The sequence below is a fragment of the Pantherophis guttatus genome, chromosome 3 (genome assembly GCF_059756535.1).
Source record: "Pantherophis guttatus breed Tessera chromosome 3, ASM5975653v1, whole genome shotgun sequence".
Taxonomy (NCBI): Eukaryota; Metazoa; Chordata; class Lepidosauria; order Squamata; family Colubridae; genus Pantherophis; species Pantherophis guttatus.
In genome coordinates this window covers 124,979,930-125,006,007 of record NC_142065.1, presented here as the reverse complement: position 1 = coordinate 125,006,007, position 26,078 = coordinate 124,979,930, and the positions used below count along the sequence as shown (strand labels likewise).

Genomic DNA, 26,078 nt, shown 5'->3' with positions numbered 1-26,078 from the left:
ATAAGGTACAATACTTAATGATGTTAAGTAACAAACACTTAATAAATTAATGTCTATATAGATATTATCAATCCTTTAGGTCATCCTTTAGGTTTAATGTCTATATAGATATTATCAATCCTTTAGGTCCCAAAGGTGCTTTTCCAAAAGGCGACTGGGTTTTCTTGATTTTTTTTTCTTCTTTAAAAAAACTTTCTCTTTTCCTCCAAGAACTTTCTTCTGTTCTAACGGACTGGTAGGGAAAGGAAGGGATCGGTAGGTGACTTTTCCTTCTTCGACTTTATACTTTTTCTAGATAAACTTGCAGAGTGAACATCGTGGTCTTTGTGAACTTTGTTAATCCAAGTTAAAGTATTGTCAATGTAATCTTTCGGAGTAATACATTCCATTGCCACCTTTTTGTTAGAAGGGTTTTTGCTTCATTTTAGGGATATTTTGCATCTTGTAACATAAAACATGGTTTTGTTTCCTGAGCTTTGGGATGATACAAAACTTTCTTTAGCATGACATCCTTCAATTTATCTGAAGGATGTGGAAGACAAAAAATACAAGTACATGAATGAGATTATAATAATTATAAAACATTTTTCATCAGTATTTGCCAAAATATGGCATGGATCTATGTATTGAAATTATATTAAATAATATAGGCACTATTAATCAGCCAACATACATGTATTAAATATATAATTAAAAATAGTTACATTGCTATATATTATATTTTATTTATTTATTTATTTATTTATTTATTTATTTATTTATTTATTTATTTATTTATTTATTATATTTCTATACCGCCTTTCTCCCGTAGGACTCAAGGCGGTGTACAGTCAAGAAAAATATAGACACACAAACATCATAAAATTGCTAATTAAAATTATTACTTAGTTTGGTCAATTAAATAAAACCCAGAATTAGATAACATTTAAAAAATCATTCACATGTTTGTATGTTTAGCCCCGCCTGTTGGAACATCAGGGTCTTGAGGGCACGGCGGAAAGTACGGAGATCAGGGATATTCCGTATCTCCGGGGGCAGTTCATTCCAAAGGGTTGGAGCCCCCACAGAGAAGGCCCTCCCCCTGGGAGTCGCCAGTCAACATAATTTGACTGACGGTACCCTGAGTAGTCCCTCCCTGTGAGAACGAACTGGTCGGTGGGAGGCTATTGGTGGCAAAAGACGGTCTCGTAGGTACCCAGGTCCTAAGCCATGGAGCGCTTTAAAGGTGATAACTAACACCTTGAATCGCACCTGGAAGACCACCGGGAGCCAGTGCAGCTCGCGTAGGAGAGGTGTTACATGGGCGTAACGAGCTGCGTCCATAATCACCCGCGCGGCTACGTTCTGGACCAGTTGGAGCCTCCGGGTGCTTTTCAAGGGGAGCCCCATGTAGAGAGCATTACAGTAGTCCATACGGGAGGTAACTAGGGCATGAGTGACCGTGCGCAAGGCGTCCCGATCCAGAAAGGGACGCAACTGGCAGATCAGGCGAACCTGATAAAAGGCACCCCTGGCCACGGCCGTCAAATGATCTTCTAAAGATAACCGTGAATCCAGGAGGACACCCAAGTTGCGGGCCCTCTCTGTGGGGAGCAAGATCTCATCCCCTATTGTCAGTGATGGTACTAGCTGACTATACCGGGACGCCAGAAGCCACAGCCACTCGGTCTTGGAGGGGTTGAGTCTGAGCTTGTTTCTCCCCATCCAGATCCGCACGGCCTCCAGGCAACGGGACATCACAGCAAGGGCATCATTGGGGTGGTCTGGGGTGGAGATGTATAGCTGTGTGTCATCAGCATACTGATGAACACTCACCCCAAAACCACGGATGATCTCGCCTAGCGGTTTTACATAAATGTTGAACAGAAGGGGTGAGAGGACTGACCCTTGCGGCACCCCACAAATAAGGTGCCTCGAGGTCGACCTCTGCCCCCCTGCCAACACAAACTGCGAACGGTCAGAGAGGAAGGAGGAGAACCACCTAAGCACGGTGCCCCCTATTCCTAACCCCTCCAGCCGGTGCAGTAAGATACCATAGTCGATGGTATCAAAAGCCGCTGAGAGATCTAATAGGACCAGGATAGAGGAGCAACCTCTGTCCCGAGTCCTCCAGAGATCATCCACCAATGCGACCAATGCCGTTTCCGTGCTGTATCGTAACCTGAAGCCTGACTGGAACGGATCCAGATAGACAACTTCATCCAGGTATCGGGGTAGTTTTTGCGCCACCACACTCTCAACAACCTTCGCAACAAAGCGAAGATTGGAGACTGGACGATAATTTGATAATATAGCCGGGTCCAGGGAAGGCTTCTTGAGGAGGGGCTTCACAACCGCCTCTTTCAAGGCGGCGGGAAAGACACCCTCACTCAGAGAAGCATTTATAATCCCCTGGAGCCAGCCTCGTGTAACCTCCCGGGAGGCCAGTACCAACCAGGAGGGACACGGGTCCAATAAACATGTGGCAGCGTTAAGCTTGCCCAGAATCCTGTCCACGTCCTCAGGAGCCACAGAGTCAAACTCTTCCCAGATAACGCTCTCAAGACCTGCCCCCGTCTCCTCCCCTGGATCTACCCAATCGGAGTCCAGGCCTTCCCGAATCTGAGCAACTTTATCATGCAGGAATTGTACAAAATCCTCAGCTCGACCCTTTAAGGGATCTTCCCATACCCCCACCTGAAGTAGGGAGCGGATCACCCTAAACAGCGCAGCTGGGTGGTTCTCTGCAGATGCAATAAGAGCGGAGAAGTAGCTAGACTTCGCCGCTCTTATCGCCACTAAGTAGATCTTAATATAAGATCTCACCTGTGTTCGGTCAGATTCAGATCGGCTTGTCCTCCAATTGCTCTCCAGGCGTCTTTTCCGACGCTTCATCTCTCTCAGCTCCTCGGAAAACCAAGGAGCTAGACGAGATCGGCATCGGATCAGAGGCTGTAAAGGCACAACACGGTCCAAGGCCCCAGTAGCCGCCCTGTCCCAGGCGACCACCAGGTCCTCAGTCGACTTGTGAGCCAAAGTCTCAGGAAATGGCCCAAGCTCCATCAGGAACCTTTCGGGGTCCATCAGGCGCCTGGGACGGAAACATTTGGTTGGTTCCGTTTCCCTGTGGTGGGTGGAAGTGACTTGAAAGTCCATGTGAAGGAGAGAATGATCAGACCATGACAAGGGCTTGATGTCTATATCCCCTATTCTTAGATCATTCAGCCACTGATCAGAGACAAAAATCAAGTCCAGAGTGTGATTCCCCAAGTGGGTGGGGCCTTGAACTACCTGGGTCAGGTCCATGGCCGTCATGGAAGCCATGAACTCCCGAGCCATCTCCGACATCTCACCAGCAGATGGCAGGTTAAAATCCCCCATAACAATAAGTCTGGGGGTTTCCACCGCCACCCCGGCTATAATGTCGAGCAGCTCAGGCAGGACCACTGTTACGTGGCAGGGAGCCAGGTACGCAATCAGTAGGCCCATCTGAATCCCCCGACCCCACTTCACAAGGAGGGACTCACGTCCGGCTATCTGAGGAACAGTGGCCTCCCTTGGGCAAAGACTTTCTCTAATGATTGCTGCCACTCCCCCACCCCTTCCCTGAGTCCTTGGCTGATGGAATGCACGGAAACCTGGCGGGCACATTTCCACAAGGGGAACTCCTCCCTCCTGGCCTAACCAGGTCTCCGTAATCCCTGCCAGGTCAGCACCCCCCTCTGAAATAAGATCATGAATGAGGGGGGCTTTATTTACCACTGACCTGGCATTACATAACATCAGCTGTAGACCCAGGGTCTGAGACTCTGAACAACCCGGGAAACGAGCAGTGCTTTGGGGGTCGGAGTGGGCAATCGCTCGTAAACAACGAGTGCGCACTCCCGAAACATAATATGGCCCCCTGCAGCCGTCATATCTGCCCCTCCCACTTACTATACTAATGCCCATCGCTTCATCCCCCTGCATCTCATTCTCATTTTGTGAGAAATATAAGAATTATTCCTGTAAAAGCATAACCTGAGTTACGCCATTTTAAAATCATGTTAAGGCTTTATTTTACCTTGTATAACCTGATTATATAATTTAGCTGACATTTAAGAACATGAGAAAGGAACTGTGTAATTCCTGTGTTCTTGAGAATATGTTTATCTTGCAGGAAATATGCTCTTGGGTCAACTTGCCCTCATTAATTAAAGGGAAGTACGCAATTGATGTTTTTGAGGGGTATTTCTGTTGGGAATTGGGGAATTTCCAGGGTGGATCATGTACTGCATATGTTATATAAGATGTTATGTAAGATCTGAAACTGATTCCCAAGGGACTTTATTGACGTGTATTCTGATGTTCCTGAAGACTATAAAAACTCATGTAATCTGTTGTTTTTTCGTCTTTCATCTCCTTCCGAGAGAAAGGCCCTTTGCAAAGAATAAACTCTGTCCCAGGATTATTTTAGTCTCTGTCTCTTTAAAACGGTAATGGGGTTTTCCTGTTGATCACATATTTCTTTTAAGAACATTGCTCTGGAATGACTTGCATCATTTATAAACAACTAATCAGTCTGGAAATATATCTTGCAATTAAAGAATATAAGAATCACTAGACTTATAATTTCTTAGCCTAGCTGTCATCTCATGTTTGTACCAATTATTGATTAGAATGCTATCTTTCCTTACTGGATCTTCCCCTCCCACAATTCCTAATAGTCAAAGGATCTTTGGAGAATATATCTGTCACTGTAATCATCCCATCTTGGCTGTATTTAATGCTATTTCTGTATAGCAAGACTCCAGCACACAAATTTCTTGTATTGGATTTTCTGGACAGTAGTGATATCAACACCGCAAGATCAATTCTATTGTAACTCCACAGATAATGGCATAATGAGTGTCTTGGCCAGATCAAAACTGATTCAACATCACACACTTGGTCAGGAACACCATCTTGGTTGATGCTGCTTCTATTAAATCTGTCCCCAATGCCTCTATCTGAGACATCACTAACATGACATACATAGTTGTTCAAAAAGCTAGCAACCCTACAAATTAGTTAAGAGCTTTTTTCAATTGTTCAAATGCACTTGGCACTCATTCATTCATACCACCACAATGGAGCTGTTCATCCAGGTTAGACCTGACAAAGATCCTGCAATTTGTCCCTACTTAGGCATGAACATCTGGTAGTAATAGGCTGGCACCTAAGTGTTTATCTTGTAGTGATGGGCCAGGCTTTGGAAGAAATGTAGCTTGTCTTCTAAAGGTAATAGTTCTATAATCCATCTAATATCCAGATAAATTACCTTATTCAAGCCAATATAAGACTTTTTTTACCTTAATAGTGAGTCTAACACCCCAGATGGATTGAAACCCAATTTCAGATGTTCCAGATCCTTCTCAAATGATTAAAAAAAAAAATGGCCATGTCATTCACCCATCCATCCAATTTAGAAGCCATACAACTTCAGAATGATCCTGGGCAGCTTACATTCAAAAGAGAAAAATAATAAAACAGCATCTGGATAAACTACACCAACGACCATCAAGGGTTCCACAAATAACACCCCAAAACATGGAAGAACGGCCAACTATTAAAGACCTTTAGAACATCAATAGGTAAAGATAAAGGTTCCCCTGCACATATGTGCTAGTCATTTCCAGCTCTAGGGGGCGGTGCTCATCTCCGTTTCTAAGCCGAAGAGCCAGCGCTGTCCAAAGATGTCTACGTGGTCATGTGGCTGGCATGACTCAACGCCAAAGGCACACAGAGCGCTGTTACCTTTCCACAAAAGTGGTCCCTATTTTTCTACTTGCATTTTTTATGTGCTTTCAAACTGCTAGGTTGGCAGAAGCTGGGACAAGTAACGGGAGCTCACCCCATTAGGCGGCGTTAGGGATTCAAACCGCTGAACTGCCGATCTTCTGTTGGACAAGTTCAGTGTCTTGCCCACTGAGCCACCACATCCCATTAGAACATCAATAGGGTGGGTCTAAAGAGATCTCCAGGTTAGGGGGACACTATCATTCTAAAGGGAAGGTACTGTGATAGAAAAGGCATGTTAGATATTATTGTTTAATCAAGGGGTCTTGAAGCACACCAACTCTCCTTGATCTTACCAGTCATGCAGAAAGCATGGGAGATAGACAGTCCCTCAGATAACTTGACCCTAAACCATGAAAGGTTTTATAGGTGATCATCCTGTCTGGGACAGGATGAACAGGGACTTTGATGAGAAATTCATTCAAGGAATCAAGTAGATTTCTACATCTCAGCAAATGAACATGTTATCAATGGAGATTTCACTAAACTATGTGAGTTTCAAAAGGTGTAAGACAACCATTTTCCACTTATCTTCATTGCTTTTTATTTTAATCTTGTAAATTTTGAATAGAGATATTAGAAAAAATGAAAAAATAGTTGGTATTAAAAAATTAAAAATTAAATATATAAACTGATTTTGCTGATGATTTAGTTTTGTTTCTACAAGACTGAAAAACGTTATATGGAATATTTAATGAAGAAACTAAAAGACTTGGAACCAGGGGTGAAATGCTCCCGGTTCAGACCGGACCACCCAATCCGGTAGCGATGGAGGCGGGTGGTTCGGAGAACCGGTAGCAAAAATCCCCCCCCCACGCCCAGCTGAGCTGTGCGATCATCAGAGGATTTTTTTTTTTACTTTTAAAAGCATTTTTTCTACAACTTTGGCCGAAAAAATGTTTTTAAAAGTAAAAAAAAATAAAAAAGCCTCTGATGATCGTGCAGCTCGTCAGGCATTTAAAAGAAAAAAAACCCTTTTTTTCTTTTAAATGCTCTGACGATCCAAGCTGAGTTCCCTGATCGGAGAGGCTTTTTAAAAAAGCCTCAGCCGATCAGGGAACTCAGTTTGGATCGTCAGAGCATTTAAAAGAAAAAAAGGGGGTTTTTTCTTTTAAATGCTCTGATGATCCCAGCTAAGTTGATCGTCAGATCGTCAGAGCATTTAAAAGAAAAACCCTTTTTTTTCTTTTAAATGCTCTGACGATCCAAGCATCTCTGATGATCAGGGAACTCAGCTTGGATCGTCAGAGCCTTTTGAAAGCATTTTTTTACAATCTCTTAGCCGAAGAGGTTGTAGAAAAAATGGTTTTAAAAGTAAAAAAAAAAGGCCACGCCCACATTCCCCCCAAGCCACGCCCACAGAACCAGTAGTAACAAATTTTAGATTTCACCCCTGCTTGGAACCCTAGCTGATTTTAAAATAAATTAACAAAAAAGATGCTAGTTAAGAATATGACTTTCCAAGACCATGAAACTTTGGTGAGAAAATCATGTTTGAAGGTGAAAAAAATATGCTGATTGCAGCAAGAATTTTATATGTGCAAAAATGGAACGATATGGCAATTCCCCCGATGGAAGGATGGATGGAAGAAATGATGGAGCTGGCAGAGGTGGCAAAATTAACTGTGTTAATTAAAGGAAAGAATGATCTAGCTTTGTTTCTACTTGGAAACCACTTCTAGACTTTATTTTTGAAACAGAAACAAATGAAACTTTAATTAATTTGTTGTTATCGAAATGTCTATCCAGTTATATACTAAATATGTAAAGTAAAAAGCTGAGACTGTAACTGCACCAAGAAAAGTTGGAAGTCATTTTTCTCGTTCCAAAGATCAAATGGGACTGTGTTAAATTCAAACAAATCAAAATGTGTGATGAAAGCTGACTTCTCCTTATCACTGTCTACCGAAGACATCTTTCAATAACCTTTGATCAAGTCTGGTGTGAAAATGTTCCTGACTCTCAGTGGTGGGTTGCTCCCGGTTCTGTCCGGTTCTATAGAACCGGTAGTAAAACCAGCAGGAGGCTCTGCCAACCCACCCCAATGTCATCAAGGGTGATCCGTGCATGTGCAGAAGCATGCACGCGTGCATGAGCTCCTGTTGAGAACTGGTAGTAAAGGTAAGTAGAATTCACCCCTGCTGACTTTCCTAGGTGCTTGAGCCAGTCATCAATGCAAGATGTAGGAAACAAGTCTGTTTTTATTTTCTTCTGATTTTCTCCAAAGTCTGTGCAGAAATATTATTTTCCCCTAGGAATGGGAATCCGGACAATTGGGAAGGTCTAATACCCTCATTGCATGCATCTCCTCTGTCTGTTTTTTGATGGCATTACACTGCTAGGTGGGGCTGTTGAATGAATACTTTTGACATATTGGCTTACTCACCCCTATGTTTAGAGTGTGGGTTGCAAGATTTGTAACTCCAAGTTGTGCTGTTAATTACTGAGCATATTTCTAGCACACCTACCAGGCATCATCCTTTTGCCTAGATATCAAGGTTGTTGATGGGATTTCTTCTCTGTTCCTCTATGGAAAATTCCCAAATGTGGATCAGAAACTTACCTACCCTGTACCTTATCCCAGATGAGGCTAAATATCATAAATTATAGGTTTGAACCTGGTTTCTGGGAAATTGAGTTGCTTGTAAAAACAATAAAGGTGAGATATAAATAAATGAACAAATTCAATAATGTAGTTCAGTTCTCCCAAGTTCTGTCTAATTTAATAATCACTTGACTAGGCTGCTTGACCTTTGCTAGCATATACAGTTCTGAGAACTAATTCCTGATCTAACTCTATGAAGGGGTATTTTGGGACATATGTATCATAGTTATGTTTTTGTCCACTGTAATCAATGAAATCTTTTATTGCCATGGTCAGTCTTTATATCACTACACAGTTTGATCTGATTTCTTTAATATGCATCAAAATTTCTCCTATAAAATGCCAAATTTAATTTTTTGCTTTAAAAAATAGAATAGAGGAAGAGGATGTACGTTAAATAATTATAATTCTTTATTATAGAACTACAATGAAATTACCATATTTCGGTACCAAATTTAGAGGATGTACTGAGCCACCTTATAACAAGAAAGCTGTTCACAATTTGGATGAGAAATTGTGACTATTCGCAAGGACAAAGAATGAATCAAATTGTGTACTTGACAATGAATCAGTAAAATTGTATACTTCATTCTGAAGTAGGCGTTGTTTTAATCATGAGCCATTGTGGTATAATTCAGCTAATGAGATATTTCAGCATTTCTGGTTGTTTAGTGACATCCAAGGATTTTACTGAGAATAGAATCGTACTGCATTTGCAATTCAGGAGCATTAGCAGATTCTGAAATAGGAGTAGGAAAGGATTCATGAGTTAAGCTTAACAGTAATGAAGAACCATTTTTGGTGTTGGCGTAAGATAATATGGGGCATATCATCTCTAAATATGGAGTTGGTTCAGAAGCTGCTGTAGGACAATTTACCAAAGAAGTCCAGCACCCGTGGATTAAAAAGGTATTCAGACCCTTTTGAAAATGCTACAAGATTTTTTAAAAAGTATATAACCAATAGATCAGTGCTAGCAGAACCTCCTAAAACAGGAGTATCCATCCCATAATGTGGCCCCACAAGAGTGTAAACTGTTAAAGAAAATTTGTTATTTATATACCTTAACTATATTACATATTGTATGACTGACCCAATAAAATCCTTCTTCATTCAATGTAGCGCAGGCAAGCCAAAAGATTGGACACCTATGTCTTAGAACAAGGGTAAGGATCTTTTATGACTTGTGGACTTCAACTCTCAGAATTCTGGGAGTTGAAGTCCACAAGTCTTTTTTTTTTTTGAAAATAATTTTTTATTTTGAAACAAAAACAAAACATAAAATCATCATCATTCCAAACAATTACAGACAATGTATCGATCCATTAACATTCTTTTGTGCTTAATCCCATTTCCAATTTGTGACAAAAGCTTATTTCTCATAAGAAAGAAATTCACATATTTTATCTTTACATCAACCTCATATTTCATATTTCATCTCCATGTTTTATTGTCTATCCATTGATAAAACAAATCCCATATCAAATAATATTGTTTATCTTCCTGTTCCCTAATTTCAAATGTCAATTTACTCATTTCAGCACATTCCATAATTTTCTTAATAACCTCTTCCTCAGTAGGTAACTTCTCTCCTTTCCAATTTTTAGCAAATACAATACTAGCCGCTGTTAGAACATTCACAATTAAATATTGCAATTCTCTATTATTTGTTTCTGGTAAAATCCCTAATAAAAATATCTCTGGTTTAAAGTCAATGTGTTTCTTTATCATTTTTTCCAACCACGTGTATATCTTAGTCCAATATCTCTTAGCTTCTACACATGTCCACCACATATGGTAGTATGATCCTGGAGTTTGATGACATTTCCAACATTTCTCCGATTTATTCTTGAACATTCTGGCTATCCTCGTTGGGGGTAGATGCCACCTGTAAAACATCTTATACAAATTCTCCTTGTATGCTGTAGACATTGTCATTTTATAATTTTGCGACCACAATTTTTGCCATTTCTCTAAATCAATACTATGACCAAAATTTTTCCCCCATGCTATCATTGGTTCTCTTGTTCTTTCAATTTTACCTCTAGCAAATATCCATATAATTTTTTAATTACATAGCTATTAGAACCCATTAAAATCTTATCTAAGTTAGTCATAACATTGTAAAAACCTTTTTGCTTAAGATCTTCATGTCTAGAACGTATTTGCCAGTAAGAAAACCAATCCATCTTAAAACCTTGTTCTTCCAATTCTTGTTTCGATTTAAGTTCACCCTTTTCATCCATTAATTCATTATATCTAACAATTTGTTCCCTTCTAAATACTACTGAATATGAAAATGCTTCTATTGTAGATACCCAGACTGGAATTTTCAAATAATGTTGCTTTTTAATCTCCTCCCAATTCAGGAACAAAGCTTCACGTAACTGATGTCTTCTAAAATACCCCTGTATTTTTGTTCCTTTATACCATAAGAAAGCATGCCACCCCATCAACAAATCATGCCCTTCTAAATTCAATAATCTAGTATTTCTCAAAGTTATCCATTCTTTAATCCACATCAAATTGTTGCTTGATAGTAAAGTTCCCAATTAGGTAAACCAAAGCCTCCCCTCATTCTAGCATCTTGTAGCAACTTCTTGTATCCTCACTTCTTTCTCTGCCAATATATTTCAACACCATTCTATTAAAGCAGGGGTGGGTTCTAAATTTTTTTACTACCGGTTCTGTGGGCATGGTTTATTTTGTGGGTGTGGCTTGGAGGTCATGTGACTAGGTGGGCGTGGCTAGCTGTTCAGTCATTTCTGGAAGGTCCTCGCACTTACGACCAAGTCCTCGCACATACGACCTGACTCATTTGTTTGCTTTTAACACTGATCAGCTGTAGGACAGCCCTTTGAAGCCGCCCCCACAAGAGTTTAAACAGTTTTTTTCCCCTCTAGTCATCAGCTGGGACTCAGGAGGCAGCAATAGATTGGGGGTGGGACCAAATAAAAGGTAAGAATAACGTGGGTGGGTGGGTGGGAGGGCGGGGGGGGAGAACCGGTTCGGTGACGTCATATCGTCACCGCTGCCGGCTCAGCCGAACCGGAACAAACCGGGAGGAACCCACCACTGTATTAAAGTCTTCAAAAAAGTCTTTCCCCAGTTTAATTGGAATTGTCTGGAATAAATATAAAAGTCTAGGCAAAATATTCATCTTAATAGTTGATATCCTACCAATCAAAGAAAGCTGCAAATTTCCCTATTTCGCCAAATCAGTCCCTATTTGTTGCTTAAGTTTATTATAATTATTTTCTTTAAATGTAGTGCATCTCGCTGTCAAATATATCCCCAAATATTTAATCTTATTTGTAACTTGCATCTTGTATATCTCCATCAGTTCATCTTTTTGCTTTGTCAACATATTTTTAGTCAAAATCTTCACTTTATCTTTATTAATTTTCAAACCAGGTACTTTCCCAAATTCTCCAATATTCTCTATCAATTTATTTATTGATGTTAGTGGTTCTTCAATAATAAATACCAGGTCATCAGCAAATGCTTGCAGTTTGTATTCTTCTCTTTGAATTCTCATGCTTTTTATATCTTTTTCTTCCCTAATATTTCTATTTAAGACTTCTAATGTCAATATAAACAACAATGGGGACAGTGGGCATCCTTGTCTAGTACCTTTTTCTATCTCAATAGAATCAGTCAGTTCTCCATTTATCATTACTTTTGCCGTTTGCTTATAGTATATAGCTTCTATTGCCTGTATAAATTTTCTGCCAAAGCCCATCTGTTCCATTTAAAGCAACATAAATCACCAGTTCATGTTGTCAAAGGCTTTTTGTGCGTCTAAAAATATCAAAGCCATCTGTTTTTTGGGATGAGCTTCATAGTATTCCAAAGTATCCAAAATTATTCTAATATTATCTCTAATCTGTCTTTTTGGAAGAAATCCAATTTTATCCATGTATAAAATTATTTAAATATCTTTTAAGTCTTTCTGCCAATATTGAAGCAAAAATTTTGTAATCTGAATTCAGCAGGGATATAGGTCTATAGTTTTTGATTTGTTGTGAGTCAGTATCTTCTTTATGGATCAATGTAATATATGCCTCAGTCCATGACTTGGGTATTTTCTTCTTCGTCATCACTTTATTCATAACTTAAAGATTCTTGTAATGTCCTATAACATTCTACAGGCAAACCATCTGGCCCAGGTGCCTTCCCATTCTTTTGTTTCTTAATTGCTTCTATTAACTCCATCATCTTTATATTTCCCTCTAACATCTCCTCAATATCTTTGGGAATTTGAGGCAAGTTTGCTTTTTGTAAGTATCTTGTCACATTTTCCTCCTCTATCTTTTCTCTCTCATAAAGTTGTCTGTAATATTCCTGTATTATCTTTCCCATCTCTTTGTTTCCAAATTTACTTAGCCCTTGATCATCAATTAATTGTGTTATTTTTCTTGATTCTCTTTCTTTTTTCAGTTTATATGCTAACCATCTTCCTGGTTTGTTCGCATTCTCAAAATAGTTTTGTTTAGTGCTTCTAATTTTTTGGGCTAATTCTTCTTTCTCCAGTAAGTCCATTTTATGCTTTATAGTATCCATTTTCACTTTAACATCTTTTATATGTGGACATTTCTGGAGTTCCTTTTCAAATTTCTTATAATCATCTTCCAATATTTTGTATGTTTGCCTTTTCTTCAAATTTCTCTTCCTTGTATAGTCCATTATTAAACCTCTTGCATAGGCCTTCATCATATACCAAAGGTTTTGTGTCGGTGTATCTTCCACAAGTCCACAAGCCTTAAAGGAGCCAACGGATGCATCTTGGTACTGGGATCTCCACAGCAAGACGCATTAAATATCTTACAGGCTGTAATTGTTCAGGTATGGCATTCAGGTGTGGCCTTATTTTGACCCCATTTGTCTTTTGACATTCTTGTAGTAATGGCTAATTTAGATTTTGCAAGATCCTCCCTCAGTGGATCCTATCCACACTACTTTCCTATTAAGAGGCAGAAACAAGGTAAGTGCGGCTTCAGTGAATGATCGCACAACTGAACCGGAACATTAAGCAAGCCAAAAGAGAGAGCTGCTTATGGTTCGCTTCTGGGTAGCACCAAGGGTTAAAAATCTTCCCTTCTTGTAGAGCCGGAGCAACAACAGCGAGTGGATAATAATGCGAGGTGTTGGGTGTCTTGCTTTCTCGTAGGTACGGCAGAACTCGAAGCGGCATCACCAACCGTGAAAGGGGAACGAAGGGAAGCGATGCTAAACCAACTCTTAAACGGGCTGAGCTGGCCCTTCCTAAGGTTATTATTACTTTTTCACATCCCGGAGATAAGCACCGCCCCTTGAGTCTGACTTTCCCGACTGCCTTTATGACGCTCCCACCCCACCCCACCCCACCTCGAGGATCGCCCCAGATCTTTATGTAACGGCCGGAATGTTTTCTGACCGTCTATCAGCCCAGCCTGGAAAGAGAGAGAGGATAACAGGCGTTCTTGTCTTCCAGAGCAGCCGAGGTGCTGAAGGAAAAGCTGGGCGGCGTTAGCGCTTTCTGCACCCGTTTTCTTTCAGGGCGGCGATGGAGTCGGCGGCGGTGCTCGCGTGTACCTTCCTGTGCTCCGAAGCTTTCTGGCAACGCGTCTCCGGCCCGCAGGAGGAACAGCTGCTGAAACAGATGAGCTACGCCATGGTGGGCTTTCTAATTCTGGCGGTAATGTTCGTTGTCCACCGGGCCGGGGCACCGTACGGCCGCTACGCTTCAAACTCTTACGGCTATCCTGTTCCTGCCACCCTGGCCTGGATGGTGCAAGAATCGCCTGCCTTTCTTTTCCCTGTAATGCTCGTGCTGTGTAGCGATGGTGACCGTCTCAGCTTCTGGCCCAACCGCTTTCTGCTGGGGCTCTTCCTCCTCCACTACTTTTACAGGTTGGCGGGACTATTATTTATTTATTTTTTGCGGCGCGCGGCTTGAAAAACCTGTTTTTTAAAGGAACTTCTTGTTTTTTTAGGAGATTGTCTTCGAATGAGGTTTAAACAGGAACAGGACTGGTTAATTAGGTGCTACAGAGGTCAGTTTTACATAAAAAAAAATCAGCCAGTGTAACCGCAGCCGATGAGGCTCTGGCCAATTATTTATAGACAGAATTTCAAAACGGCACCTTTGACCAGAGAACATAGATGACAACATCTATCATAGGTGGATTTGGTTAGGGTTGAAACTATCAAGCTCAACATCTGAAGTTAAATACTGGCTTTATTTAAATCTTTGTTGATTGGAATAGGATCATGCCTTTTTTTTTCTTGATTAGATTACTGTCCATCTTCATCATTGTCATTTTATTCTTCAAAACTATAAAAAGTACAGTTGAGAGAAGAGCTCAGTCATCAAAAGATGCATATAAAAACTCACATTTTGAGTGGGGGGAACTGACAAAAGAAATTCTGGATGGGTCTATGTATTGCACTAATTCATTGGAGCTTATTTATTGGATGGCCTTTTATGGAGTCTCACAAATGATTTAAAATTTCAAGGCATAATACTATAAGTGCCATTTGCAGTTTATTAGAAGTTTCAGCAACTATATACTTGGCCCTCTGATAAAATTTTAAAACTCAGTTCATTCTTGTATCGTGCATATGAAGATTGATAACTTCATATTATTTATTTGTTTGTTTGATTGATTGATTGATTTCCATAGCCACCCTTTTCAGCAAATGCAGCTAAAAATTAAAAAAATATTATAATTAAAATCTTTTTTTTAAATTAATGTTTGTATTACATGTATTTTTTATCATTCGCTGTTCACCGCCCTGAGTCCCTCAGGGATAGGGCGGTATATAAATTTAATAAATAAATAAATAAATAAATAAATAAATAAATAAATAAATAAATAAATAAATAAAACATTTTAAAACAATAAAAACAGTAAAAACCATTAAAACAATAAAAGGCATTGTTTTAAGCATTTAAATGTTCTTAATTATAAAAGCCCTTTTTATTTTTTTTATTTTTTTTCATCTCATTAAACATACATTTGGAAAAACCTTTCTTAATCACCATCACAGCATGCAATATCTGAATCAGCATTTCCTAATTCCTTTTTGAAATCTATGATAAAGGTCTCCCTATTCTTTATGATTCTGAGCACACAAAAGATGCAACTTTTGAAGTAAGGTAAAGCAGTTACAGAAAGGAATCTCATCTATAACATTTTCCATCAACACAGATGAATTAAATTCTAGAATAGCTGATTACAAGATCATTTATTTCCAGTACAAAGCACTTTAAAGATAGCATATACAGTAGGGGGGAAAAATAGTTTGCCTGCCAAACCTCTTAGATTTTTCAGATTTATTTGAGAAGAGAAACTACATTCTTGATAGTGATTAAGTAAAAACATTCCTTGGAAGTACCATAATTTACTTCTGAGTAATTATAGTGTTAGGAGCATAGACTGTTGTAATCAATTTTGCACAATTATGCCCAGAGTTAACATACAGTTTTGCCTCTCCTACAGAGGCATGACTGTTCATATTGCAAATTAGGGCATGTCAAAATTTTCAGCTTTCAATTTTCAAACATTAGGGGTGCTCAAAAGTTCTGACATGCCTTGGGGATTGTAAAGGTATTGGTTACTTTAATATAATTTAAATGTGCTTGGTAAATATAACTTTTGAACATTTTGTTGTTTAACTTGCATCATGAGTATATTAGAGTGAGTAATGGTACAAACCCAAACATAAGACCTATACCTGGATTTTGCAACTATACTAAATATGTTATATAGCCAATTGCTCATATGTAAGGTCCTTCTTCAAGATATGGTGGATTTCTCAGATGTCAAGACTTGGGTGAAATTTCCACAGTTCCAAACATCTTTACTAACGTTGCTCAGCTTAGTTTCCTTGTCTAGTTTCCTTTTATGTTGTCTTTTTTTTTTTTTGATCAGCAAATTTTTTAGATTACATGGAATAAACCATGCCCTCTGAGGCCTCAGTAATTCTATTATCTCCTCTTTTTTTGGCAGCCAAAAATGTTTGTTTTGCCTCCCAGCTGACCTATTTCTTTTCATAATTCCTCTATATGTAATTTTATGACATTTTTCTGATTCTAAATTTTCCATGCTCCTCTGTTAGTATTCTAAAATGTTTATACTGAATTTAGAGAAATTATTTATAAATTATCTATAATTGAATAAATATATAATATTAATGATCAGTGATATCTATGATTACAGAAGTTACAATAAATCAAGGAAGCTAACCACCAGATTTCAAAAATATGAACAAGCACTTAAAGGAGGAAATCCGAACTCATTGGTAGACTTACATTGCAATAAAGAAGGACAGACATTCAATTTTAAAGCTACTACAATTGTTGGCTGAGCAGGGACAAAAATAGCCAAAGAAGTGATTGAAGCCAGGGAAACAAGCCCTTGGTCAGTCAATAAGAGTGCTGATTTATTGTTGAAATTTCAGAATAATCTATATACATAATGGAATATAAAACAAAAATATGTATTGTGGATTAGTTTAGATTAATCAGTAAAAGGTAAACATTTTTATTCCCTTTTCCTTTCTATCATTATAATTTATATTTCTTGTATTATTCATTGTTCATATCACAGTGTGAAAATAACTCATTTTCAGGTGAAGTAGCTATGTTAATCTTTTGTATAAAAAATTAGGAAAAGTTCTTGTACCTAAAAACATAGTTTTGTGTTGTTCATTTTATTGATTGTAGTTTTATTGATCAATGACTGAAATAGTTCTGTCAGTCTGGTCTACATGTATCAACATTTTGACGGTAATACTACTATTGTAGTTACTGCTGACAAGTTATTAAGCATGCCATCCCAAACAATACATTCAATCATGAAATTGTAAATTGTGGGTGCTCCATCACTGGAGGTTTTCAAGAAGAAACTGGACAGCCATTTGACTGGAATAGTATAGGGTCTCCTGCTTGTATAATATGCACGATATACTTCAGTAACTTAAATATTAGTGCAAAGTGTGTGTGTGCATGCATGTATGTATGTGTATTTACTATTAATGTTTCATCTTTTGAGTTTTTTTAAATGGAAAGTGAGTGACCTAATAATAGAGTTCTGCTTTTGAAAATATGCCTGTGCATATGTATGGATTATTGTATATTTCTGCAATGTTTAAAATTGTAATTAAATAAAAAATTTATTTTTCATATTTCAGAGCATTCATATTCCCTTTCTTAATCCGTGGAGGAAAATCAGTACCATTTTTTGTATTTGTGTCAGCATTTATATTCTGCTCATATAATGGGTATTTGCAAGGCCGAAGTTTAACTAATTACGCAGAATATTCATCCAACTGGCTAACAGAACTACGTTTCATTCTTGGTAAGCCATTTCAAGTAATATGTATATGTCAGTTTGCCAACAATTGATCTTTGTTTCTTATCCTGAATGGCTTAAATCCTCTTTGTGTTAAGCTATGTTTTTTTTCTTTTGCTCAAGCTGAAATGGTATCTTCTTGAGAACTGCATTCCCACTTACTACTGTAATGAAACAGAAGTCCTGGAGAAAGAAGTGATTCATTATTTTTTTAGCTATTTAAATCAACAGAACATGTAGTCACAACATATTTTCCCAATATTATTTCTTTTTGTGTTTCTGACCTACTCAAAATGGCTTACATGGCACTGAAAATTAAGATACAGTTAAAATTATCTCTAAAACAACCACTGAGCTAGACTTTGTTGAATGAGAACAACTAATTTTAAAAAATTCAGTGAGCGAAGAGAATGGGCAAGCAGTTGTATCTCTTAGCTACTATCTAGGTACTATCTAGTGAAAATTAGCATTGTTTATACAAGATGCCACAAGTAGATCAGTCCTGCTGAAATGTTGAGAAGGGCATTTAGTTGGGTGGATCAATATGGCAATTCTAATCTATAGGGAGACCTTGCTTAAGGACCACAGTTAGGACTAACAACTCTATGGCTAAGTGGTATGGTTGTTAAGAGGGACATCACTAAGTGTGACTTGCAATTTTACTGTAGGCTATTCCTTTTAATCTGCTTGTTGGAAGCTGGCTTGTTAGAACTGTGTGAATGGTGATCGCATGACTGCAGGACATCGCAATGATTGCAAACAGCTGCTGGTTGCAAAATGCCTGAATTTCAATCATGTGACTGCAGGGATGTTGTGAAGTGAAAGATGAAAGGACTGATCATAAAGTGTTTTTTTTTCCCAATGCCATTGTAATTTTGAATGTTGCAAAACTGGGCCACCATTAAGAGATAGTATTTATTGACCAAGGGTGATTGGACACACAAGGAATTTGTGTCCGGTGCGTAAACTCTCAGTGCATGTACAAACAACAAAGTGATAAATCATAGATCATAATCATAAGAATGAAGACAAATATACGGGTCGGTCAAAAATCATAAGCTACAACAACAATTGATAAATCATAATGTACCAATAGGAGAAGGTAGTAGGAAAGATGAGAGGTGAGAAAGATGAGAAGATGAGGAGGATTATGTAGACAGGAGGATTACCAATATTGAAAAGATAATGTGAATGAAGGAAGCAAGAAACCAAAGAATAGAATAGAATTTTTTTATTGGCCAAATATGATTGGACACACAAGGAATTTGTCTTGGTGCATACACTCTCAGTGTACATAAAAGAAAAGATACGTTCATCAAGAATCATAAGGTACAACACTTAATGATAGTCATAGGGTACAAATAAACAGTCAGGAAACAATATCAATATAAACCGTAAGGATACAAATAACAAAGTTACAATCATACAATCATAAGTGGAAGGAGATGAGTGATGGGAACAATGAGAAGATTAATAGTAGTGCAGACTTAGTAAATAGTAAATAGTGTTGAGGGAATTATTTGTTTAGCAGAGTGATGGCGTTTGGGAAAAAACTTTTTTCTCTGGGAGCAACAATCAGTGGGACCTCTTGCCAGGCATGTAGTGCTACAATTCAGAGACAACTCCTCTCAATTATATATGTTAAACAAGTATGGGCAAATGTCAGTTTCAGGACTTTGCTTTAAGTTGCTCAATGAACCAGTCCAATATAAAAAAGGGGAGGAAACGGCTGCAGAAGCTAAAGTTTTCATCTCCAGATTACGGAACCTGAAGCAAAGCTTGCGCTGTTTCATCTTCAGGAGGGTACTGAGATGAAGGTAAGGACAGGCTTGGAATATAGTTAGTGGTCTGTTCTTGCTCTGGGGAAGGAACCTCAGATTTTTTTAATAGCCTGAAACTTCATGCATGCATTCTTATGAAATGAATGGCCTTAAGTCTAAGCCATGACAAATTTGTTTACAAACTATTTGCTTATCTTGTTTCATTACAAAAACTAATCTCTACAAGACTGTTCACTTGGTTGTTTAACTCCTGTAATTCTCATCCACACCCTCAGAGTAACTACTACTTTTCATGTCATTTAGATAGCAATCTGTATTGATTTCTGTGCATGTGATGTACTTATTGTGAAAAGAACCTCACCTACCGAAATCCTGCAGTTTTTGCGTCTCTGCTAAACTGCATGGGAAAACAAGCAAATGGCTCCAGTTTCATCAATATCTGGTAGGATTGGATGAAATTTTCAGGCATATCATCAATTCTGAGTTACTCATAGTCAGTTCTGATTATTAATCGGACGAGAATTTAGAACTGCACAGTAGCATTGTATAGAGAACTCTCCCCAGCCTGGATCTTCAATTGGATTGAGTAGAGCCAATATAGGTACTCGTTGCCTTACAACTATTCATTTAGTGACCATTTGAAGTTACAACAGCATTCCCATGGTCACATGATCAAAATTCAGATGCTTGGTAATTGGCTCATATTTATGATGGTTGCAGTGCCCCAGGATCATGTGATCCCTCTTTGTGACCTTCTGACAGGTAAAGTCAATGAGGAAGCCAGATTCACTTAACAACTGCAGTGTTTCTCTTAACAACTGTGGCAAGAAACATTAGAAAATGACGCAAAACTCACCAACAACTGTTTTTGTTAGCAATGGAAATTTTGGGCTCAATTCAATGAACCACTTTCTCTAGCATATATACATATTGACTACTTACATTATTATTTTTTAAAAAAATAAATTTCAATTCATTGCTTTAAAATGTTTATTCTAGGGATTGCAGCTTGGCTAGGTGGTCTCCTGATTAACATGCACTCTGATTATATTTTGAGAAACCTAAGAAAACCAGGGGAGACTGGATATAAAATCCCAACAGGTAATCGTTGCATATGTTAAATTAAAATATAAATATTTTTGCATTTAAATATTCTAATTATTATTTATTTAATAATTTATTTTTATTGCTTGCCAGAGCTTCAAACCTTGTATCCCAATTTTTTTGTTAATTGTGATTGCTACAGAAGTTGATTAAATAATTAGAAAGTATTATGCTTGCCAAGCAGAATCACCTTTGAGTTAAGCTCTGTCCCTTGTGACCTAGATAGATACATCCGTGTTGTTTTTCTGGTATGATTGCTGCTTCCAGAATGGGCTCGCAATTTGGGTGTCCTCCTAGACTCACAGCTAAGATTAGAGCAACATCTGACAGCTGTGGCTAGGGGGACCTTTGCACAGGTTCGCCTGGTGCACCAATTGTGGCCCTACTTGGATCGGGAGGCTCTCCTCACAGTCACTCATGCCCTTGTCACCTCACGGTTGGACTATTGCAACGCGCTCTACATGGGGCTACCCTTGAAAAGTGTTCGGAGACTACAGTTGGTCCAGAATGCAGCCGCACGAGCTATCATGGGTGCACCTAGATACACCCACATTACACCAATTCTCCGTGAGCTGCACTGGCTCCCTATTGGTCTCCGGGCACAATTCAAGGTGTTGGTTATTACCTTTAAAGCCCTTCATGGCTCAGGGCCAGGTTACTTTCGAGACGCCTTCTACCACATAGCTCCCAGCAACTGGTAAGATCCCACAGAGTTGGTCTCCTCTGGGTCCTGTCAGCTAAACAATGTCGGCTGCCGGGCCCGTGGGGGAGGGCCTTCTCTGTGGCTGCCCCAGCTCTCTGGAACCAGTTACCTCCTGAGGTCTGGATCACCCTCACCCTATTGGCCTTCTGAAAAGCGGTGAAGACTTGGCTTTTCCAGTAGACCTGGGGCCATTGATCTCGATGTTGCGATCTTGTGAGATCTGGCCATGAATGGTGCGAATGGGTTTTAATGTTTTAATTTTTAAATGTTTTTATAATGGTTTTTTAAATGCATTGTAAGCCACCCTGAGTCTTCGGAGAAAGGCGGCATATAAATTGAACTAATAATAATAATAATAATATTACAATTTTCTTATTTCTGGCTACCTTGTCCCATAGGATAATGAGTTCACAATATAACCCTGAAAAAAAGAGTTGAAATCTCTCTTGAGTTCATTATAATCACACCAGTATTTTCAATATAATGTAGATACAGATAGTCCTCATCTTATAACAGTTTGCTTAGTGCCTGTTCAAAGTTAAATGGATCTCCCAAAAAACATTTATGATGTGGATTCAAAGTTTTGACAGCTGAGCTCCCGTAGTCATGTGATCACATTTTGGGCAATCAGCAGCCAGCCTGCATTTATAACTGTTTGTAGCATTTAATGGTCAATTGGCAGGGATTTACAATGCATTATAGCTGTTTGTAGTAAAAAAAAAAAAAAGGCCATTGCAGAAAAACAATTTGCTTAATGACTACCACAAAATGTCATAAAATCGGGTTGGTCACATAATGTCCCCCCCCCCAACCACCAGCTTAACATATGACCATAATTTCAGGCTTAATTGTGGTTGTAAGTTGAGGACTACCTGTAAGGCTACACATGTAATAGATAATGTTACACGTTTTCCAAAAATTTACCCATAACAAAGATCGGTGAATATTTGATCATCTTTGGTCTATAACTCCAGTTTCTTCCAAAATGTATGCTGTAAGTTTATTTGGACTCTTCTTAAAGAGATACAAGGTGCATTCAATGTACTGTATTTTCAGCTGCCTATTTTTCCACCAGTTTAGGCCAAACTGAATGAAGTTCAGGGTTTTATTAGAGCAGGTTTGGTAAAGAATGATGCAGCAGATAGGAAAAAAGCAGATACAACAAACCCAAAATAATATGAACTACAGTATGTCTCCTAACCGCATTGCTCTTTGTCCAAGGGCTTGGTTTTTATCCCATTAAAATAGTGCAGAATTATGTTTCTTGGAGACAGAGGATGAAGCCAAAAAGGGGGCAGGGGGAGCCTTCTTCCCCAAACCAAAATACAGTTATAATTGGCAAAACTATCTGCTAACAGAATTTAATCTAATGCATTTTAAAAGGGAAGTACCACAAAACTAGGGAGAATTAGGATCTTGAATGTTTGGAATACAAATGATAATCGTATGGTTATTTCTTTTGTTTTAAAGGAATGGTTCCCACTCCTTTAATGCTTGAAAATGGTAGTGTGACTAATTTCCTTGATTTATTTATTTCATATTCATTACAGACGTGGTTGAAAAATATTCAAGACAATTCCAGTTTGCCTTTGTTGAAATATATAAAACTTTATTTGCAAAGTCAATAATTGCAACTTTTTTTTTCTGTAGGAGGAATGTTTGAATATGTAAGTGGAGCTAACTTCTTTGGAGAGATTGTTGAGTGGTCTGGATTTGCTCTTGCATGCAACACGCTAGAAAGTACAGCTTTTGCCACCAGTACATTACTGGTATTAGGAAGCCGAGCGTATGCCCATCACCAGTGAGTTTCCCAAAATCTTAATTTCTCTTGAATGTTCATTTGAGTTTATATGGTGATTGTTGCAAATATCTGCTGCCTATATATCCTGAATTTATTGTAGACATTAATGGCTGCATTTATTTTACAATTTGTTAAAGAAAAAATGGTTAAATCTAAATACTGGGTTCATCTAAGTTTGTTGATTGGTTTTTTGAAAATTGTATTTTTTATTAAAAGTACATTTGAATAAAGATCAGTCATTATGTTAAAAATCCAGCTATATAAAACCAGCTATATAAAATCCAGCTATATAAAAACAGAATAAATCATTGTATAAAACCTGAAACATCACTAGAAGCCAGAACGACAAGGCTCGGTCTGATTTACTTTGTCTATGTCATGCGTGCAAATTCACTGGATAAATCAATGTTGCTAAGAATGGTTAGTGGATCAAGGAAAAGGGGCAAGCAAAGAACTTGCTGACTTGATACCATCAAAGTTGATACAAAGATGAACATCTAACTACTGAAAGAAGCTGTGCTTGACAGGGCAGCATGGAGAGCATTTCCCTATAAAGTCGTCAAGAGTTGGACACAACTGAACAGTTAAAACTACTACTAATTACCTTAAGAACACCATGTAATTTAAGTAGATCATTTGCAAGAAAGTTCTTATTAATATTCCAAAGTGAACCTGCCTGATTTCATACACTTTTAAACTTTGAGATACATACCACAATCACAACATACCACAATCACAAAATACTCCTGGAAACAGTGGGACATGGATGTGCCCTGCCCCTTCCGTGGGTATTGTACGGGGGAAATCAGTAAACATTTATCCAGAAAATGTCCCTTGAAGCAGTAGAAATGATGTTTTATTGATGGATTTGTGTGGACATATTTCCAAGTAAACAAGCTTGTCAAACAACCAGACTTTTGGTTTTGCTATAAATATTTTTAAAATAATTAAAAGCCAGCCATTGACTTCCCTTGTGAATTTGTTATGTTCTGTGCATTTAATGTGGAGGGAATGGACTTATATAGAAACATATGAAAGAAATGTGAACTAGATTTATAATGATCTTTTCTGAAATTTAAAAATTTTAAATTTTAAAATTTCAGAAATATCTACTTTAAATTGATGTTCCAACTTTCTATGTTAGATTATATTCTATAATTTCAGATGCCTGAGAACTGAGTAAACATTTTCTGGTTAACATTAAAAATACTTTTACAAATCTTTGCAAATATATAATACACCAGTTGTAACATATTTTAAATCAGCTATCACAGTTGCCTGTATTATTTTAGTTTTATTTGATTATTTTAACTGTTTTCATTTATACCTTCTATCTCTGTTCTTTGGCTATAATAAGTATTCATTCATTCATCTATCTCTGTTTTATTTACTTTTTTAATATTTGAACTTTCGAGGCAACTTATAATATTTTCCTGATACAAGAAGCTTTTTAAATGACACTGGAAGGATTTTATAAACTTCATAAATAATTTGGAAGAAACACTTTGGATTTTGGCTAAACTAATATCTTTCTGCTAGTAATATCTTCTGTTTAATGAGTTGAACCTTTAAAGAAGCACATCATCAATTGAACTCTTAAAAGCAGATGCATCTTTTTCCAGTTCTTATAAAAATCTGAAAAGAAGCGTTCTTTTCAGATTTTTATAAGAACTGGAATGATGTGCTTTTTTAAAGGTTCAACTCATTAAACCAACCATATCCTTTTTTTCAAAAGTCAAAAAATCAGGCTTCTTAAAAATAATAGTTTTGGCGATTTATACTATTTTTTATTTGACTGTTAGCTCTTTTGAATGCCATATAGACAGAAAGATGTAAACTGAAAATCATAATAATTTGTATTTAAAAAATAACTGATTTTTGTTATTGGTAAGAAACAGGGCCGGATTTAGATGAAAAGAGGCCCTAAGCTATTCCATTTATGAGACCCTTTCACCTATAGTGAAAGTGTAATTTTAATTTTGTTAACAATTTGAATGTAGGCCCCTCTTGATCTTGAGGCCCCCTCTTGATCTTGAGGCCCTAGGCTGAAGCCTAGTTAGCCTACAGGAAAATCCGGCCCTGGTAAGAAACATTATACCTTAATGTTATACACATAACATGAAAAAAATAGACTTATTTACATTTCTTAAGAATTTGACATGTTTGAGTCAAACCATGTGTTCACTTACTTTTTCTTCTTCTTCTTCAGATGGTATCTCAACAAGTTTGAAGACTATCCATGTTCCAGGAAAATCTTAATTCCATTTGTATTCTGAATTCTCTGTCAGACTCTGCGCTTTGATTCTGTATAATGCACTACAATTGCAGGGGGCCAGGGAGCTAAAACAGGGTTTTAATAGATGTTTTTAGGTAAATTCATCACAATGATAACATGGCATTGAGTGATGAGATGATTAATTCTCCTTTTTTAATATTAAACTCTAAAACCAGCAGAAAACTCTCCTGTTGATTATTACTGAATTTTGATAAGCTCATGTTGTTATAAACATGATTTAGAAAGCCATATCTGATATCAGAACATAGATTTTAAGATGGAATGTTTATTGGAATGGATAGTTATATTAAATCTAAATAAAAATAATAATATTTTGCAAACAGTTAATAATGAATATGCACAGTACCATGCTTCTTCAGTTTGGTAAACTGCATGGAAAATCCAGGAACAAAACCCAGTTTTCACTTTTAGCAATGTGTAAGCAAAATATCATAGCCCAGTATTATCTGTAATGGTCTCTACAATATATATATTTTCATTTCACAAAAAAAACACACCACCCAGTATATATTCACTCTTAAGTGAATCAATATATCTAATCACCTTTACTATTCCACTCTGCAAAATGCTGCTAAACCAAATATCACAAAAGGTACCAGTCTGGTTCAGAGATGATATCCTGATTTCAAGTTGTTGGAATCTGCAGGAGGAAAA

At 37.7% G+C, this 26,078-nt stretch overlaps 1 protein-coding gene across 2 annotated transcripts; it reads left to right on the top strand.

Moving 5' to 3' along the window:
- The first annotated feature begins 224 nt into the window (after nucleotides 1–224).
- SRD5A1 (steroid 5 alpha-reductase 1) lies at nucleotides 225–25,586 on the top strand. 2 transcript variants are annotated; one of them, XM_034411799.3, is made up of 7 exons: nucleotides 225–255; nucleotides 13,572–13,671; nucleotides 13,940–14,293; nucleotides 17,579–17,745; nucleotides 20,520–20,621; nucleotides 22,978–23,128; nucleotides 25,338–25,586. In XM_034411799.3, the coding sequence occupies exons 2-7, from the start codon at nucleotides 13,628–13,630 to the stop codon at nucleotides 25,402–25,404; spliced, it is 885 nt and encodes a 294-aa protein (XP_034267690.2). In that variant the 5' UTR covers nucleotides 225–255; nucleotides 13,572–13,627; the 3' UTR covers nucleotides 25,405–25,586. The 2 variants fall into 2 exon arrangements, with proteins under 2 accessions (XP_034267690.2, XP_087746342.1); XM_087890216.1 differs by lacking the exons at nucleotides 225–255; nucleotides 13,572–13,671 and having other exon boundaries at nucleotides 13,714–14,293.
- Nucleotides 25,587–26,078: the final 492 nt, after the last annotated feature.

What these genes read in the sequence shown, in the direction of transcription:
- SRD5A1 (XM_034411799.3), top strand. Translation starts at nt 13,628, where the DNA reads ATGCTAAACCAACTCTTAAACGGGCTGAGCTGGCCCTTCCTAAG. An exon ending in TGGATATAAAATCCCAACAG is followed by an intron (nt 20,622 to 22,977) that starts GTAATCGTTGCA and finishes TTTTTTCTGTAG; the next exon opens with GAGGAATGTTTGAATATGTA. An exon ending in CGAGCGTATGCCCATCACCA is followed by an intron (nt 23,129 to 25,337) that starts GTGAGTTTCCCA and finishes CTTCTTCTTCAG; the next exon opens with ATGGTATCTCAACAAGTTTG.